This window comes from Dendronephthya gigantea, unplaced genomic scaffold (assembly GCF_004324835.1).
Source record: "Dendronephthya gigantea isolate DGI-Jeju-01 unplaced genomic scaffold, DenGig_1.0 000205F, whole genome shotgun sequence".
NCBI classification, from domain to species: domain Eukaryota; kingdom Metazoa; phylum Cnidaria; class Anthozoa; order Malacalcyonacea; family Nephtheidae; genus Dendronephthya; species Dendronephthya gigantea.
In genome coordinates this window covers 216,135-234,428 of record NW_021163215.1, presented here as the reverse complement: position 1 = coordinate 234,428, position 18,294 = coordinate 216,135, and the positions used below count along the sequence as shown (strand labels likewise).

General features: G+C 36.9%; 2 protein-coding genes across 2 annotated transcripts; both read left to right on the top strand.

Moving 5' to 3' along the window:
• Positions 1–2,728: 2,728 nt before the first annotated feature.
• On the top strand, positions 2,729–4,969 carry LOC114539543. The gene is made up of 6 exons (XM_028560177.1): positions 2,729–2,769; positions 2,896–2,957; positions 3,261–3,625; positions 4,001–4,165; positions 4,749–4,802; positions 4,922–4,969. Exons 2-6 carry the CDS (start codon positions 2,903–2,905, stop codon positions 4,967–4,969), a joined length of 687 nt encoding a protein of 228 aa, XP_028415978.1. The 5' UTR covers positions 2,729–2,769; positions 2,896–2,902.
• Positions 4,970–13,610: 8,641 nt separating this feature from the next.
• On the top strand, positions 13,611–15,161 carry LOC114539529. Its single transcript, XM_028560166.1, has 2 exons — positions 13,611–14,294; positions 14,676–15,161. The coding sequence occupies exons 1-2, from the start codon at positions 13,742–13,744 to the stop codon at positions 14,849–14,851; spliced, it is 729 nt and encodes a 242-aa protein (XP_028415967.1). The 5' UTR covers positions 13,611–13,741; the 3' UTR covers positions 14,852–15,161.
• Positions 15,162–18,294: the final 3,133 nt, after the last annotated feature.

The window sequence follows — 18,294 nt, the reverse complement described above, 5'->3', positions numbered from 1 at the left end:
ACCGCATAGTGTTTTTTTTCAATCGCTTTAAAATCGCCTGTTGTTTGTCATAATTTTGATTAAATCTTAGTATTTCTAAATCGAGGATCCCCTTCAATAATTGTCTGTTCCAAAGATGAAATTTTATCGCTTTTCGAGCATTTTTGAAACGGTTGAAAAAATCACTATCCGGTGGATAGCGCTATTCGACTTTCGTACAACCCGCCCCAGCTTATATGCTGGCTGATATACAGATTATTTGAAGTCATTTTTAAACTAGAGTAATGTCTAAAAGTAAACAGAAAATGTTTGCTGACCCTTATTAATTGTTAGTAACTTAAGCCACTGTTTTTATCTTTGTATCTCTGGATTAATTTAAAAACATGCTCTTGCTATCTTTCTTCAGCAAATCATATTTCTATTAGCTACATGCATGTAAACAAATAAAATGACGAATGTTCGTTTACGCTCCAATGCTATAATCTTTTGCTGGCAAAAACTGCTTTTGAATTCCGCAAATTGCAAATTCGTCAGGCTCAAGAGTACTCCGCATGTACTCAGATTCAATTCCTGTTTTCGTTCCAACACTGACATTATTCCGAGGCAAACTACATTTATGAAGTGTTTGTTGTTTTGTGTTTTATAAAAATATTTTGAGTCTGCTTTAGCTTGTTAACTTCAAAGTCTCAGACATCCTGTTATTTCGATAATTGTGTTTCATCCAAGTAGACTCGATGTTGACACGCAAGAGCATTATATTGTTTTGCTTTCACTCTCTTACTTAAACATTGCTTAGCACTTATCAAACTTATTGTTCACGCGGTGAACAGAAAATCAACCACAGTCACTATTCAGTATTCGCATTATACACACAGCTTTATTATAACTAATGTTAGCCAATAAAAATTTCGAATTCTAAGCGATAGGTCAAAGTTTTTTGATAGATAATTTTTTATCCATATTATGACGTTCTATAACACGTGCAAGTGCAATTAAAGAAGCAAACAAAGTTAAGAGATATTTGAGCTTAAGTGGTGGAGTTGAGTTATTTCGACTTACGAAATAGTACATAATTATGTACAGCACGAAAATTTCTCAATGCTCTGTCGTTTTTCTACATGTCTGCATGTTCTACGACCGTGAAAAAAATAGTCGCTTTGACACAGGAGTAAAAATCACATACAAACTATATAATTATGGGATGTGCAAGGCAGATACAAATCTTCGCATTTTGCTGATATACAGTACATATTCTATTTACATTGTGAAAGCAAATTCCAATGACGATGCTGTTTGTACACGTCAACATCATGTATTGCCCTGTAGCTTAATAGTTTGCGTGAGAAAAACACATCCACACAAAACCAGTAGCTACTATCTGAGATAATGATCTATTCAGATAGTTTCGGATAGTATTTACTAATTACAGCCTCTTGAGATCGAGCTCAACAGAGAATACTGGTCCGTCGGTTTTACCAAATCATTATCAGCTATTAATAGTTCGTTACATGTATACGTATGTATTGTCGTCTCTTTTGAAAATATTAAATGATGCAGCTCTGTACACTATATATTTCACTGATTTTTTTAATACACGATTGTTTTTATTGCTTATAGTTAACGGCTTTGTATAACTATATAACAGGTGTATAATGTGACCCTTTATGACTTATATACCGCGTGAAAATGCGAAATAATATATGTACATGCAACATAAGGCCCAGGTTATATGTCGCGTTTACTCCCATCGAATGCTATTTAAACATTAGATGATGAGATGATAATGAAGTTTAATGAGGTTTATCATTTCATTATTTATTTTTTGATTTGCATTCGACGCGACCAAAATGCAACGTATAACCTATAGTCTGGTCTCCGCTTGCATGCACGTACTGTCAGTTCGGCCAATTTGGCGCATGCTAACTGACTCAAAACTGGTGGTTAATGCTGTCCGTCGCGGCTGTCTTTTACTCTTTTTGTACGTATAACAATAGAACTGTAGTCTACTACATGTGATTTCGGCGAGTACATACATGCGGTGGAGGCCTGCAGCCTTAACTCGTGCACTATATCAGCTGTGCGCTTAGCAAGCCATTATGTAACCAATATCCAAGCATCTATAATTAAACGACACAGTCCAGACATGGTCACAATCCATTTTAGATCTCTCCACTACACAATTACTGCACCATTGTTTTTACTTAAAAAAGCACTTCCAAATTCCTGTTAGATGTCAAATGTAACTGCATAATAATTATTAACTCTTCAACTACATGGTCCTCGAAAAATGCGTGCACGTGCGTATAAAAAACGCGCAGTACAAAGTGGAAGCAACCTTTAGGGCAACTTTCCACTGTCACGTTTTTTTACGCGCGGAAAACTTTAAATGCTTCCAAATTGTTATTAATTGTTATCAACAAATGCATATACATACGAATATATGGGAAAATTCACAAAACAATTTTAACTCAAACAATTATGGTAAGTTTGCAATTGGTAATTCAACAGAGGAATGATTAAATGCACTTTCGATTATAAACAGACAAAAATATTGATTCAAATTTTTCCAAAGTCCATAATTGTTTTCCTGTTTTTTCTCCTTTGTTTTCAGACCAGCATTTTACTGATTGAAAGGTGTTTACCCTACACCGCTGACGTTTACAAAGGGTGTGCCCATAATCAATAAAAGAAAGGGCTCTTACATTCTCTTCTCATAGCTTGCATGTGGATCTTAAGGATAACTTAAAACGTCTTTAATACTGCTGAACGATTTAGATAGTGCAGCAAAAGGTATGTTTCCAAGTAAATCTTGTATTGTAATAACCTGGAGTAATTTTGTCTATACAATACTATACACCACTTTGTCAATACAACATTCATAGCGTAATTATATCTCTTCAGTTTATCTCTTTACAGCTAAAAAATGTGGTTTCCACTTGTTTTGCTACTGATTGCTTGCAAATTGTCGATTATGTCAGGTAGGTTTGATCAACGATTATTATTTTCATTTGCACTTTACCCTAAGAGTCGAACAACAACTGCATGATTACATTAGCTCGAGATGTAAAGTTCGTAGGTAATTCAATTTCGCAATGCGATTTTTGTCAGTTGAAATCAGTCGGTTAGCCATTGTTCGTTCTTGTCAATGTTATTGCATGAAATAAAATGTCTCTTTAGACCATGCATCCATTCCTTTCTTTAGATTTAATCCATTGATCATCTGATCATATATGGATAAGATCTTTTTCAATTTGGTTAACCATGTCTGTTTACTTTTTTAGCGGCAATAGTGGAACAAAATTTCGGCAAAGCGAACATCACTGAGAATTCATCCGACGGTTTCTTTTGTGAAACTGTTCGTTTTCCAACTCCATTTCAAAATGGAAGAACGATCAGAGCTTTTTCCTCGTTGAGTCATGAAGATCACCCGGGAAATGAAAACGAGGCTTTGGTTGCTGTAATCAACTCAGTTGATCGAAATTCCTTCTCAGTTTGTCTCATGGAACCAGCTCGACCAACCGGGGAAATGACTCTCAATTGGTTTGCATTCAGTGATGGTTTTCTACCACGGGGAACCCTGACTGGAACTGTTTCCTACGGTGCTTTCACCAGTGGCAGTGTTTGCACCGACGTATTTTTTTCTCGAGTTAGTCTTTTACTAAACAATCCTAATATCAAAACCTGTCTTCAAAATAGATGATACTGTAATTTTATTGTATACTGTTTGTTAGTAAATAAGTGTCTCGATCTATTGTTTTAACTAGACCATCTTCAAAAATTTTTACTTTCATTTGTCTCTAATAACACAATAATTCTTGAATAAATGCAGTATTCGCCCTACATTTAGTACGCTTTTCCCAGATCGACTAGTACTAGCTAGTCAATGTTATTGTCAACTCGATGAAACAATCTGGCGGTGAAAACTTTGATTTGAAACTTGTTAACGCGTATATCATAAATGTTGTAAAATTTTGATAAGCAAACAGACAAATGAAATTGAATGAATCCATGCATGTTCCAGGTTTTCAACGTCCCACCCAAAATTCTTCTGAGTGTACGTCATGTTGGTAATACTGAAAGAAAAGACATGATGACCTCGTGGGCAGAAGACGTCACTGAAACACAGCTTCGGGTTTGCTTGAGAGAAGTGATTTCATTCTCCGGAACCCATGAGAATCTACATATCGTAAGTACAATATTCGTATTTCATCAAAATGCAAATATAATTCTTTATATATATATTGCGAAACAGCTCCTCTCATGTCCCCGCAGGACTCCATCAGGCAAATGGTTAAAATGGAACCGTGTAAATCAAAGTTCAAAACACTGCACGTAATTCTAAAATACTGGATATCGCGTAACAGCTCAAAATTTCCAAACAGTTGTAACAGTTCAAAATAGACATGCAAGATTAAACAATTGTTTAATGGTTTCCGTGTTTGGATGGCCTGAATGTTTGAATTCAAACACAGGGGAATGTGCGAGCGTTAAGGAAAGTACGCGAAACACGAGTCACACGGGAAACCATTAGGTAATTGTTTAATAAAATAACAACAACAAGGCGATGTTCCAAGTTTGATTTCATATCGAATTAAATTTCCGTGTTTGGATGGCCTGATCCAACACGGGTTTCAACCAATCTGAGCACGCCTTATATTACATTGTTATTTTAAACCCGGATTAAATGCATGCAGAGACAGTTGACAAACTACACCGGAAGATTAAATATTTTTATTTGACGTTAGAGCACTTCCAATTTCCGTTTTTAGGATTGGGTAGCAATGGAAAATACATTCAGTCGGAACATGGAAGATCTTGATTCAGTATTGTTCTCTAACATTAACCAACCTTCTTCTCGGAACAATTATGCATATTGCCAGGTAAAAATTTCGAGAACCGCTTAGTACTTCAATTCAATTGTATAGTTCCAAATGTGTATAAGCATTTATCAAAGATTATTGAAAGTTTCGACTTTATTTTGTCATCATGAATGCAAATATTTGTCGGATAAAAACTGATTTATAGCTGACTTGAGATGTGTATCATTTAATATTTTTACTCAGGTTCAAAACTTCTCTCGTCGGTTCCATCAGTTGCCGGCAGTTCTTGTCAGCGCTAACCGTAGACAAGGCTTGCCGTCATCTTTGACAGATCAGAACATTGTATCATGGGTTAAGGTAACTTCTTCAAAAGTCAATATTAAAGCTTGTGAAAAATTGTATAATACAAGGCCACTTAGCTTTTGAATGATTGCCTGGTCTATGGATGTGCCAACAGCCCAGTATTATTCGCTTGAGTTAGACTATTCTCCTATTCGATTTTTTTTTTCATAGGATATAAGCACTACAGAGTTCGAGGTTTGTATAAAAGATCTTCCGGGGAAAAGTGGGCGTCATGAACCAATTAGAGTGGACTATACCGCTGTGGGAGGTAAACAAGAGAATCTTCAAATAAAAAAAGCATGTGTACAGCATGACGACATCTTAACGACATGCATGAAAACAAATGATTAGCTAAATAGCAGTCCATTTGCATGAGTCTTAGGCAGGAAACTTAGCCAATTCTTGCAAATTGCAAACTTCATTTTTCAATGTTTTCATAGCTCTTGATCCCTGTCTTGACGTCACGTGTGAAAAGTTCGCAGTTTGTCGTGCGTTTGGACCCTACGATGCACGATGTGTCTGTGTGACAGATTGTCCTTCTGTGGAACAAAATGTCTGCGCTTCGAACGGACGAAGCTTTACCAATGTTTGTCTTTTCCAACTGGAGGTTTGTCAAACAAAAGCAAACTATACATACTACCATCACGGAAGTTGCAGAGGTATGCATTGTATTTGTATCCTCAAACTAATTCAGTAAAGCCCTTCAGCTCTGTAATCTCATCAATAAATTAAGGTTTCCCAAAGTCAAGGGGTCGAAGAAATGTCCCAAAAGTTCCTCGTTGGTCAGACGCTCATTGCCAGACTGTACAATTTGATCCGTTAACTTTTTATCCTGATAAGCCCGTCCACGTGCAGACCAGCGTGAGCCACGTGAATGACACGAGTAACGTACATGATGCAGCGGTATCATGGGTAGAAAATATAAGTGAAAATAATTTCACGTTCTGTGTGATGGAGTCAGGGAGAAATGAGGGTCCACCTCATGGATTTGCTACCGTGGAGTATATGGCTTATCAAGGAGCCCCAAGTGGAGGATTGGCAGGGGTTGTGTCGATTCCAGAGTGGTGGACTGGAACCAAATGTCAACGCGTCGACATATCTCTGGTGAGCATAAATTTGTAAAAAAAAGTATGCTTTTAAGATATTCAAACACTTCTTTTTCATATTCGTTACACTGTAAAGGGATCATTTTCGTCCACACCTACTGTTTTGGTCACAGCAGAACATCATCGACTTAGTCTTAAACACGACGCTGCATCACTGTGGTTGGAAGACGTCACCAGTTCGTCATTTAAAGTGTGTCTCCGTGAGTTACAAAACTTTGATGGACCTCACCAGGATATCTATGTTGTAAGTATTGAACTAACTACAAATACTGTACTAGAAATACAATGTAGGTAGCAATCCCTCTCCAATTCAAACTAAGCAAACAATTTCCTAGGCTAATAAAACCGAAGCTTGTATTATGAAATGACTCAAATGAGTTGATAGCTAGTATTTCTATTATTCAGGTAAACGTCGCCCGTTTTACTGTATTTTTAAATTTTAAAAATCTAGGCTTGAAACATCAAAAATTATTTATGATGTTAAAGTATAATGATTATTAGTCTAATAGCCATTTATAGTCGGCATGTCTTTGCAAAACGACATATAGAATTAGCTCATATTTCGCAATAATTATAACTGAATGCTTACAGAAACTATTCTTTAGCGACTTTGAATACCATACTAAAATTAGACAACTTTGGAACATAAATGGTCATTTCAAATAAATGCATGATATCGCAATAAAATTACTATCTCTCAAACGCATAAATTGCTTCATTTAGAACTGGCTGGCTTTTGAAACACTTGAACAACCGCTGCTCACTGAACACGGTTATATTAATTTTACCCAGACCTCCCAGGATCCCTCACCAAGCAACAATTATGCTCAGTGTCAGGTAATATCGTAACTTATAAAGATTAATTTGCATGGAGAAATAGATATTCAGGTGGCCATGGGAACAATAATTCGTTCTAACCAAATCATTCTCTACATACAAAAATACTGGCGTACTCAGTATTTTCTCTAATAAAACTGTGTTTTCGTAAAACATTTTATAAAAATATGAACCTCATTATTTCAGGATGTTTCGTTCGTGGCAAATTACGTGAATCCACCCACAGTGTTAGTTTCACCTAAACACAGTACATCGGGAGGAAATGTAGATCCAAAACACAACGCAATCTCCGCTTGGATAGAGGTATTCATCTGCATTGTATTTTTACAAAATTTCTTTAACCATCCTCAAAACAAACCCATGCAATTGGCGAAAGAAAGATCAAAGATCAAAGGATCGTTAACTATATATAGACAGTGCAGTTTATCAACGATTTTATTCTGTCGTACCGCCCTTTCTAGACCATTACTACATCGTCCTTCAAACTTTGCTTTAAAGAATTATACAGCAATAATGGCTATGATGCAGTGACTGTCTCCTATGTTGTTTTAAAAGGTGAGACAGCCTGTTTTGATCATGCTGGGATATCTCTATTAATCTGACAACATTCTCAGTCTTGATTCACATGCATTTTCCATAGAAATTTGTGAGCCGGGATGGGTATATTACCAAGGATTCTGTTATAAAAAAGAATCGACATGCGAGACGTGGACAAACGCATCAGCAGTGTGCCTAAACTATAGTTCGAATCTTGTCGGAATTGAAAGTGCTGAAGAAGATGTCTTTGTTCAACACCTTCATCATGGTCGGCCATCTTGGATTGGACTTAATGACCGAGCAAATGAAGGGGTGTATTTATGGACAGATGGTGGACCTGTCTCGTACACAAACTGGGCTCCAGGGGTATCCACGCCATACAACGAGACGAAAGACTGTGTTGAGAGTTCAGGCAGGAAGTCGAAATACTACTGGCAACCGTCATCATGTACAAATTGCCGTAATTTCACGTGTAAAAAAGGTATCGTATTTATATGTTTTTACCTGTAGAGATATACCTGTACAGCAAACAGAAACTATATATTTCACTATTGTAAGATTTCAAGACTCATTATCGAAGATTTAAAATATCAATTGCAAGCGATTATGAAATAAACTCAAAGGCCTATCTGTATTAGTTATCCATATATGCCTGTAGATTACGATAAGTGCTCTCGAAAAGAAAAAAATTGCGACCAGAATGCTGATTGTGTCAACACTACTGGTTCATATAGCTGTCAATGTCGAGTAGGTTTTACAGGAGATGGTCACACTTGCAGAGGTAACGTTTTGTAACGATTATCGATAATTCTATATACAGGCTTATAAATTGAGACATTTTGATGGATTATATAGGACTGAAAAGCCATATTAATTTTTTATTATCCATATGCCTGTAGATTACGACGAGTGCTCTCAAAACACAGATAATTGTGATCAAAATGCTGATTGTTCCAACACTATTGGTTCGTATAACTGTCGATGTCGAGTAGGTTATGTAGGGGATGGTCACACTTGTAGAGGTAATTATTGTTTTATATGAAAACTACTATGTATCCCCGAAATTAATAAGATATCGACCTTTTATAATATAAACTAAAAAGCCATATCTTCATGATTCGTATACCTGCATGGCTGTAGATCTAGGAGAAAAAAACACTCCACTCAATTTGCATGAGAGGAGTAATTGCTTTCCTTTATTTTACAAAAGAACCTAAACAAACTTTATAAAAAAAACTTACAGTTACAAATATTGCAGAGACTTCATGTTAGGGTATATGGGATATACTCTCCTGCATTTGATATAATTTCGCTATCATCTTAGTATCTTGAATAAGGTTGCGCAACTTGCCGCAGTAATTATGTATATTTACTTCTGTTTTGATAAGTAAGGGCTTAGTTATAATGAAAATAATAAACGACAAAGGCAGAAAATTGCGACGTTTCTAGGTCATGCTGGCCTCATTGTCAAGTGAGTTTAACTGATGACAAAAAATCGATTTGATAAACTACAAGTATAAAATTAGCAATACGAGAAGAGCTTGGCTTTTAGGGAATCAGACTGAACATTAAGTGATGGCTTTTTTGACTGAATAAAAAGAATTTCATAAACAAGACATTTAAACTTATTCATGCACTTCTTAATTACACGACTTTCAAAATCATGTGAAAATGGTACTACCCCAGTACCTCTAATTTTCATACGCTACTACCCCTCGGGACTTACTGTCAAACATTAGTGTAAATAAAAGTTCATAAATAAGCAGTCGCGTAGCCAGCCTGACGATTTTGTCGATTCATTGTTTTCACAACCAATAAACACTAAACTATTATAGCATAGGGGGACAAGAAACGTCGCAATTTTCTGTCTTTATGTCTATTCAATGAAAAGATTGATTTAACTGAGGTAAAGCACTGAGGATAGTTATGTGCACACGAGCGTCGTTTTCGAGCGTTTTCAAAATCGTTTTTGTCCATTTTACTATATTTTGTCTATTTTAGATGCCCTGTCCACACGATCCAAGGAGAAATATGCTTAACATGTTATACTTCTATTGTAAATTGACGGTGTTTGAAATCTTTTCAGTATGAAAACGAATGTGAAAACGCTCGAAAACATTACCGTGTGTACATAGTCTGAAAATCAATTTCAGTCTTATTCGATGGAAATACTGCAGAAGAATCATTATGAACTAGGAAGTGATTCCATTAAATCTCTCGCTGAATGAGTTTGAGAGTGAGTGAGACTCTAAGATTTCTTTCTTTCAAATTTTCTAGCGGTGACAGAGTGCAATAGTTACACACTGCTTGACAGCATCGATCGAAGCGTTAGTTATGTTGGCAACTCTATAATGTGCGATCGTAGTTTATCAACTGGGTGGTACAGATTTGCTGGTAGTGCTGGGACTCAGATGTCGTCATCATGCATTCCGCGATTAAACACCCACATTGCGCAATGTTCCACTCATGGTGTCTCTTGGTTGAATGGAGCTCATCCTACCATAAACGAAGGAAAAGTCACACGTACCGTTTGCTTCAGTTGGTCCGGAAATTGTTGTTATCATCAGCTAAATATTGAAGTATTGAACTGTGGATTGTTCTATATCTACAAACTGGCTTCAACTGTGGGCTGTTCTTATCGTTACTGTGGCGTTGATATCTAAAGCCTGAATTAAACTGAAGTTTAGAACACTTTAAATCTTTAGCTAATCAATTTTGCGATTTTCATGTTACAATGATTTGCACACGGAAGAATTTAAAATATGAAAATAGAAATACCGGGTGTATCAAAAAAAAGAACCCACTATTTTAAAATCAAGCTTTTGTTCGAATTCGAATGCCTTATTATTATGTCAAACTCACAGGTGCTTAAAATGTAAAGCGAGATGCTCAATTTGAATACCTTAAACTAATTACTATATGCTATTCACCAATGCATTATACAGGGTGTCTCAAAAAACGAAAGCTATTGAAATCACTCATTGTTAAAATTTGAATGCCGTGTTCACGAATTTCAGTCCGTGGAGATTTAATGCAACCTATAAAATACTAAATGCTTTGTGTTGCTAGAGAAAGGGGACATGTCGAAGGTCATGGTGCTTGAGTGCATATTGTTAATAAATATCATTTTTGCGAACAGGCAAATTTTACTGCATCATATGCATGCATAAAAATGCTTATGGCAAACATTTACACACCTGTGGGTCCCAACAGAGTGTTTAGGCATTCAAACTCTAACAATTGCATTGTTATGGGTGATTTCAATAGTTTTCGTTTTTTTTGAGACACCCTGTATAATCATGCATTCAAATTCCAACAGAAGCATTCATTGAAATGATTCAATATATTTCAACACAACTTTTTTGAAGCAAGGAAGCATAGGCCATGCTATTCAAACACCTCAAGGTGAATGCTTCATTAACCCTAAATGCAGAAATATTTTCAAAAACGAGAACAAGAAAATACAAAAGGAAGTTCGTTATCCTTCTCTGGCTTCTATGATCGGATGTAGCGAAAATAACGTTCCTTCTGCACAGGTAAATTTCCCTGACGGCTAGTATCTTATGTAATTATAGCTGAATAAAATCAAAAATACATTTTCATTAAGTAATTTTTAAAATTTATTGGATTGCTCAAAGCTAGAGATTCAAATATATCTAGTGACATTTTTAAGACCACAAAATTGGGATAAATATTATGGCCTGTTTATATAGTCAGAATGATCGCCCTTATGCATGATTAGGCAGGATTTAACATCCCTGGCCTGATTGTTATAATACAAATTAACGTTCAGTACTTGGGAAGTACTTTACAAGAGTCAGAAGAGATCTCCGAGATTTAGTATTCCAGTCTAATGAAAAGCGACCTAAAACTGAGCAAGCGAAAATTTCACAATATTATTGTTTATATTTTATGTTTCAAGTATATATCATCCACATATCATTGCCGGTGTCTAGCCTGCAATTGCCAAGAAAAGCTTTTATAGAAGTTGAGCTGATGAAACCCCAAATCAGTGAGCTCCGGTTGCTTATAGTGGCGAGCATCGAATCATGCCGGAAATTCAAAACTAAACACATGCCCAGGGCTCAAGCCATGCTGCTCACGCGGTCATGCAACGGTCTCCCTGAAGATACGATGTTACAAAATCGTAATATGTTTGTACTTATTGTAAAATTTTGCTTGTTTTTCGCGGATAAAATTTACATGGAATCCACCACAGCACTTCTGTGCCATATACGAAGTATAATTATAATTACTTTTATAGTCCTTTCATATTGATTAAGTTCTTTCTTTCTTGATTCCAGTAAACTCACACATATAACAATAAAATCAAGCTATGTAGCATCTCAAAATAGTCATATATAGGATAACATCTATTCCAGAAAAAAAAGAGGTTTCAAGTCACTACAAAGCAAGTCACAATACAACTCTGTTCTCGACTAAAATATTGCCGGTTAACTTTACACTGGCGTTGATGTTGAATTATACTACGCAGTGACCTGGATCCGACTCGATGGCGTACGAGAGTTCTTCTAAACTCGTGGCCAGCGTACGCGGTTGGAGTTTTTTAGGTTTTAAGTTAGACTTGGAGTTAGAATCAGGCAATAGCGTCGTTCATAAAGATCGCCTATGATCATAACAACCGCATTTAAAACAAACCAAAACTTAAAAACCCTTTATGGCTCTGGCGCCCTTGCTGTCCCTCAGGGGCCGGTTGTATCAAAGCCGGATAGCGCTATCCACCGGATAGTGATTTTTTCAACCGTTCTAAAAATGCTCGAAAAGCGATAAAATTTTAGCTTGAGAGCAAAAATTGTTAAAGAGGATCCTCGATTTAGGAATGCTGAGATTTAATCAAAGTTGTGGCAAATAACGGGCGATTTTGAAGCGATTGAAAAAAACACTATTCGGTGGATAGCGCTATCCGACTTTCATACAACCGGCCCCAGAGGAACAAAAAAAAATTCTGAATTTTATTGCGTCCAGTATTGCAATTTTTTGGTGCTAATGTTCTTGGAGTATCATGCAGCTATTCGTTTCAAATTGGGATGGTCATTACAGTGTACACTAATGGACGACTTGCGCTTTAGGCTAATTTCTTATCTCAGCGATAAAAAGGAAATTACGGCCGGAAGTTTGTAACTAATTTAGTTACACATTTCCACACGTAATACAAAAGTATACAAAATATGCCAACTTCGCTTGGCTATTTTTTCCCTATTTTACCAAATTTCGCAGCCAAACTTTGCCTTTGCACTAATTCAACTATATATGCCTTTCTAGCTGTGAAGATTTATTTTCTTCTTATTACTTGAATCAAAAAATATTAAATTAGTCTACAGTGCAAGTCGTCCATTGCTTTCAACCCCAAATCCTCTTGCTCACCGTGAATATTTTCAAATCTCTCAAGTCTCGACCTAATAAAGTAATTAATTCTTAAGTATTTTGAAAGAAGTTAACCGTTTCTATAATTCGATCGCGTTTTAGAAAAACGAAAATAAAATTTAAATGTAACAAGACGCCGGCTCGGCGTTTACCTTGGGTCGGTGCATATAGGGTTTGTTTGGAAACTTTAGTGTGGTATAAACCATGGTTTAAAGACTATTAAACTATTTGCAATGCTAAAGCTCCGTGACTGCATGATTCATTCTGCCACATATGAAAATTGACCATTCCAATGTAATTGTTTACGAATCAGGGTCCCTGACCATCAAATGGCTTTGGCTTTTCTTCTACAACCGACAAAATGAATTGAAGCAATTGTGCTTGCGAAGCTATAACATAACACACACAACTAATTATGCTTGTGAAATTTTATGATGAAGTGACTTGCAAATTTAACGTTTCATACGGATTAAATATTATCATTTAAGTATGGAGTAACCCGGTTTATCTAACACGCAAAGTCGAATCTATCAACGAATCTAAATTATTAAATATTATAATTTCCACACAATTTGGTATTTTCCTTTGTATGGTAACGCAAGCATGCATGAAAGGCATGCAAATCGCAAAGCGTATTTGCATGATAATATGGTATAAATACAGGGGAAGCAATGACCTGTTCATCACGTCTAGCACTACCTAGCAGACACAAGTCTTATATCAGACGTTATAAGCATGTCTTCAGAAGACCAAAGCGCAGAGAATCAATCGTCGAGCTCGGCTACAATCACTTCAGCTTTGATCGATCAATTTAAATCTTATCTGGATTGCAAAATAGACAGCCTTTCGTCGGGCCTGAGTATTGTGAATTCATCTCAAACTAAAAAGCTTGAAAGACAAGCAGAAGGCCGCGCCTTAAAATTTCCCGGCAACAAAGATCAGTTCCTGTTTAACGCAGAAGTGCATGATTTGCTCGACGAATCCGTGGTTTTGATAAAGAAACAAGATACAGATTCAGCATTGACCAAAATAGAAGCAGCTGAGAATCTCATACTTCAAAGGCAGAAGAAGATCAAATTAGCCGATAAGAGCGAAGCTGGCTGGTTGGCTGTTAAAGAATACGAGGCGGAGGAATTAGCTAGCGATTCAGACGACGAGAAAAGAATAAAGAAAGCCCAGGAATCAGCACTTAAGAAACGCAGAAATAATGCTATTAAGAAAGACAAAGCAAGACAATCATCTTATCCGCCTTATTCATGCGCTGATGCTGATAAGCGGTTTTTTCGAGGTATCTATTGCCCTTTCTTTGTTTCAAGTGGCAGGCGAGGCTTGCACGTAGCCTGCCATTAGTATGTGTTCAAATGTGTAAGTGACAGGAAAAGGAAAATGACTTTCCTTCGGACGAGCTAAGCGAGGGAGAAGGAAATGGTATTTTCCTTTGTATGGTAACGCAAGCATGCATGAAAGGCATGCAAATCGCAAAGCGTATTTGCATGATAATATGGTATAAATACAGGGGAAGCAATGACCTGTTCATCACGTCTAGCACTACCTAGCAGACACAAGTCTTATATCAGACGTTTGATGCTTCTTTATTCCTAAATTGCCTGTTTGTTTTTCGTTATTTCCTGTTATTCCTATTGCTCCCTGTGTATAAATCTTGTTATAGGCCGTAGAGTCCCAAATCCATCAGATATGTGCTTCCGATGTGGGAAGAAAGGGCACTGGAGCAATAGCTGTGCAAGATTTGGATTTTCAAGGCCGATGCAGCAGCCAACTTCAGGATTCCCACACAGGTCCGCAGCCACGTCCAATCCCCCGGAACGAGGAGTTACACCTATCTGAGCAACAACTGGATGATTCAGATATCTTACAAGATAATTATGATTTGATTCAGGTACAACGTTTTATTGACGCATGTGAACTTGAAGAGTTTGTGAGTGAAAAAACCAGCGTGCTACCAATAGTTAAAGGCAGACTTAGTTCGCATATCAAATTCTGGGAGGACATTGGGGCTTCCGAATTTATTTTAAATACCATACGAACTGGATACAAGATTCCATTTTACACCTCACCAACCCCCAAGTCCTTTCCTAACAACCAATCAGCCTTAAATAATTCGAAATTTGTCATTGACTCCGTATCAGAGTTACTATCCTCTAGCAGAATTGTGCGAGTACACACCGTCAACAGAATCTTTTATTCGGACGCAAGTGCCTTAGCCTGTGCAGCTCATTCGGGTGATGGGTCCTTAATTGCTCACCGTGAGTTTTCAGCTGAAGAAAGGGACACGAATTCCACTTACAGAGAGTTAATTGCAATAAAATTTGCTCTTGAAACTTTCGTGCCAATTGTCAAACACAGCAGGATTAAGTGGTTTACTGATAATCAAGTAGCAGCTAAAATAATTCAAGTTGGAAGCATGAAATTTAACTTACACCAATTGGCTTTTAAGATCTTTTCCATTTGCATGGAAGAAAACATTGAGTTAGACATTCAATGGATTCCACGATCTTTAAATGAACAAGCGGACTATTTGAGTAAAATTGTGGATTATGATGACTGGGAAATCACATGGCAAACTTTTCACTTACTAGAAAGCAGATTTGGACCGCACACGGTAGATTGTTTTGCAAATTATCGTAATCACAAAGTCAAAAAATTCTATTCAAGGTTTTGGAACCCAAATTCATGCGGAATTGATGCATTTTTTCAAAGATGGGAGGGAGAAAACTGCTTATTAGTTCCTCCAGTTGCGCTTGTCTCGAAAGTTTTACTGCACATGCACAAATTGAAAGCAACGGGGACTTTAGTTGTACCATTTTGGCAGTCGGCGTCTTTTTGGCCACTACTGGTTTCTCGATTTTCCTCTTACATTAAAGATTATATTGTGCTCGTTGGTAATACAGCCCTCAAACATGGACTTAACCAAAACTCATTACTCGGTTCAAACTCGTGGACAGGGTTCGTAGTAGCCTTTAGTTTGGACTTTAATCTGCGTGTGCTTAATTAATTGTTGTTCATTATGTAGCAATTAATCTACATTGCCCGGAATTCTCGAATTTAATAAATTATTAGAGGTTAATAGTATGGTTGTGCATATTGCAGCATTTGGCAGCGGGTGCTGGCCAAGGAAATAATAATTGAGATCCTAGCTGTTTAGCTCGGGGTCAGGCGGTTGCCTTAGTTTTATTCAAATTGGCACTAATTTTGCTTACAAGCCGGTTGGCTATAGGTGAGCATGTTCCTGGCTAGACTTATCAGCGATTGAATCTTCTACACTACTGTGATATGTTAATTCTAACTGATAAAGATGTACTTGTCTGTTCTTTTATTTTTCAGGACTTAGCTTTTGCATCCTGTTGGGGAATTACAACTATGGAAACCAGAAAACAAATAATTTGTCAATTATTGTCCTCTCGGGCGAATTCAACCGTGAAATCATATATTGCCCAATACCGGAAGTTTATCCAATTTGTAAGCCAGAATTCTAAGCTTACTCGTGAGTTGCCAATTAGCAGTACAGTCATTTCTCAATATTTGTCCCATCTTCTCCTTGCCAACAAATCCCACAATGTCGTTATACAACCCCAGTGTGCTTTAAAGTGGATCCACGATCTTCTCCCACTATCTTCTAACCCAGCGGATACGGCTATGATCAAAAACATCGTGGAGGCAAGTAAGAGACTCTGTTCCAAACCTTGTTCCAGAAAAGAACCCTTATCTATAGAGAACCTCGAAGCTGTTGTTTTACGATTTGCCTCACCTAATAGTGACTTAAAAGATATTCGAACAGCACTCCTGTTTGTCCTGGGTTTTTCTGGGTTATTTCGAGCTAATGAGCTAATCAACATCCAAGCTAAGCACATCACAATCAACTCCGATCATTTGGCCATCGTAGTTCCAAAAAGCAAAACAGATCAATATCGAGAGGGCAATACAGTGTTTATTTCAAAATCTAACGGAATTGTGTGTCCACATACTTTGCTTCTAACATATTTTTCTTTAGCTCAGATTGTTCCAAATTCAGATGAGTATATTTTCAGATCAATCCAAGCTCCTCGAAGAGGAGCAACGAAAGCTACTTTGGGCCCGAGACGTCTAAGCTACACAAGATGTCGTGAATTAGTGAAAGAGGGAGTTCAAATTATTGGTCTAGATCCGAAAAAATACAGTACTCATAGTTTGCGATCTGGAGGAGCGACGTTCATAGCAAATTCACAAGCGAACAATCCGAATCTCAATCGATTGTTAAAAATACATGGAAGATGGAGATCAGATTCTTCAAAGGACATTTATATAAAAGATAAATTGAACCATAAACTAACCTTAACCCAATCATTAAATAGTTGATAGAAAGTTGTTATGTTCAGAGTTATAATTATGTGATTGTGATGAGTAATAAACTGCTAGGCGAGTGCTTGCACGTAGCCTGCCATTAGTATGTGTTCAAATGTGTAAGTGACAGGAAAAGGAAAATGACTTTCCTTCGGACGAGCTAAGCGAGGGAGAAGGAAACTGTCATTTTCATGTGTTAATTTACACTCAAAATAAACTTCGATCGTAAATCAATTTTCAGTTTAATTTCTTGGAGATCCATTTAGGCAAATTCAATTTCATCTGTCTTCGCATCAATAGACAACAAGCCAGCTTTGTTAAGCAAAATGGTAAAACGGTGTTTTGATTATGACGTAACCTTTGGAAAACTCCGTAAATGTCGTGCGATTCGAAGATTGAAGAGTAAGAAGTTGCAGTAATTTATGCGCCGTGGCCGCGAGAGAGTCTGCTGCCTAGAGCCCCACCAAAAAAAAAATAATAAAAGAAAACAAAGCCGAATTTATGACCTTGTGTCTACCGACCCAAGGTAATTAATGTAATTATTTGGGCCTAACCAGAAAGTAAAGTCAGATTGCGCAATCTGTATATGTATAAAGAGTTTAGTTTATTAATTTGGAAATACATGTTGAATTGATCATTTTAACTAAATAATTATAATTTGATTCATACCATATAATTATACCGCTGTACCTTAAAATCAAACGTTATCAATCTTTTGATCGAATTTAGTGTTCTAGCTTGCGTGAAGCATCCTTTTAATAGGTGCAAGAAACACTTGCATCCTCAGAATGGCTACAGTCGTTCCAGGCCCAACCAATATAGGCAGGGCAGTCCCAAAGATATGACTCAGAACCAGTACATTGTAAATCATCAAGCAATATCTGTCCAGTACCTTGACCGTAGTGGGCAGATTGATACGCACCATTAGCTCTATTGTATCCAAGTTGACG

Coding starts and splice junctions, on each gene's coding strand:
- LOC114539543 (XM_028560177.1), top strand. CDS start 2,903: ATGTGGTTTCCACTTGTTTTGCTACTGATTGCTTGCAAATTGTCGATT. Junction 2,958..3,260: donor CAAATTGTCGATTATGTCAG/GTAGGTTTGATC, acceptor TTACTTTTTTAG/CGGCAATAGTGGAACAAAAT. Junction 4,803..4,921: donor ACATGGAAGATCTTGATTCA/GTATTGTTCTCT, acceptor AATGTGTATAAG/CATTTATCAAAGATTATTGA.
- LOC114539529 (XM_028560166.1), top strand. CDS start 13,742: ATGTCTTCAGAAGACCAAAGCGCAGAGAATCAATCGTCGAGCTCGGCT. Junction 14,295..14,675: donor TGATAAGCGGTTTTTTCGAG/GTATCTATTGCC, acceptor ATCTTGTTATAG/GCCGTAGAGTCCCAAATCCA.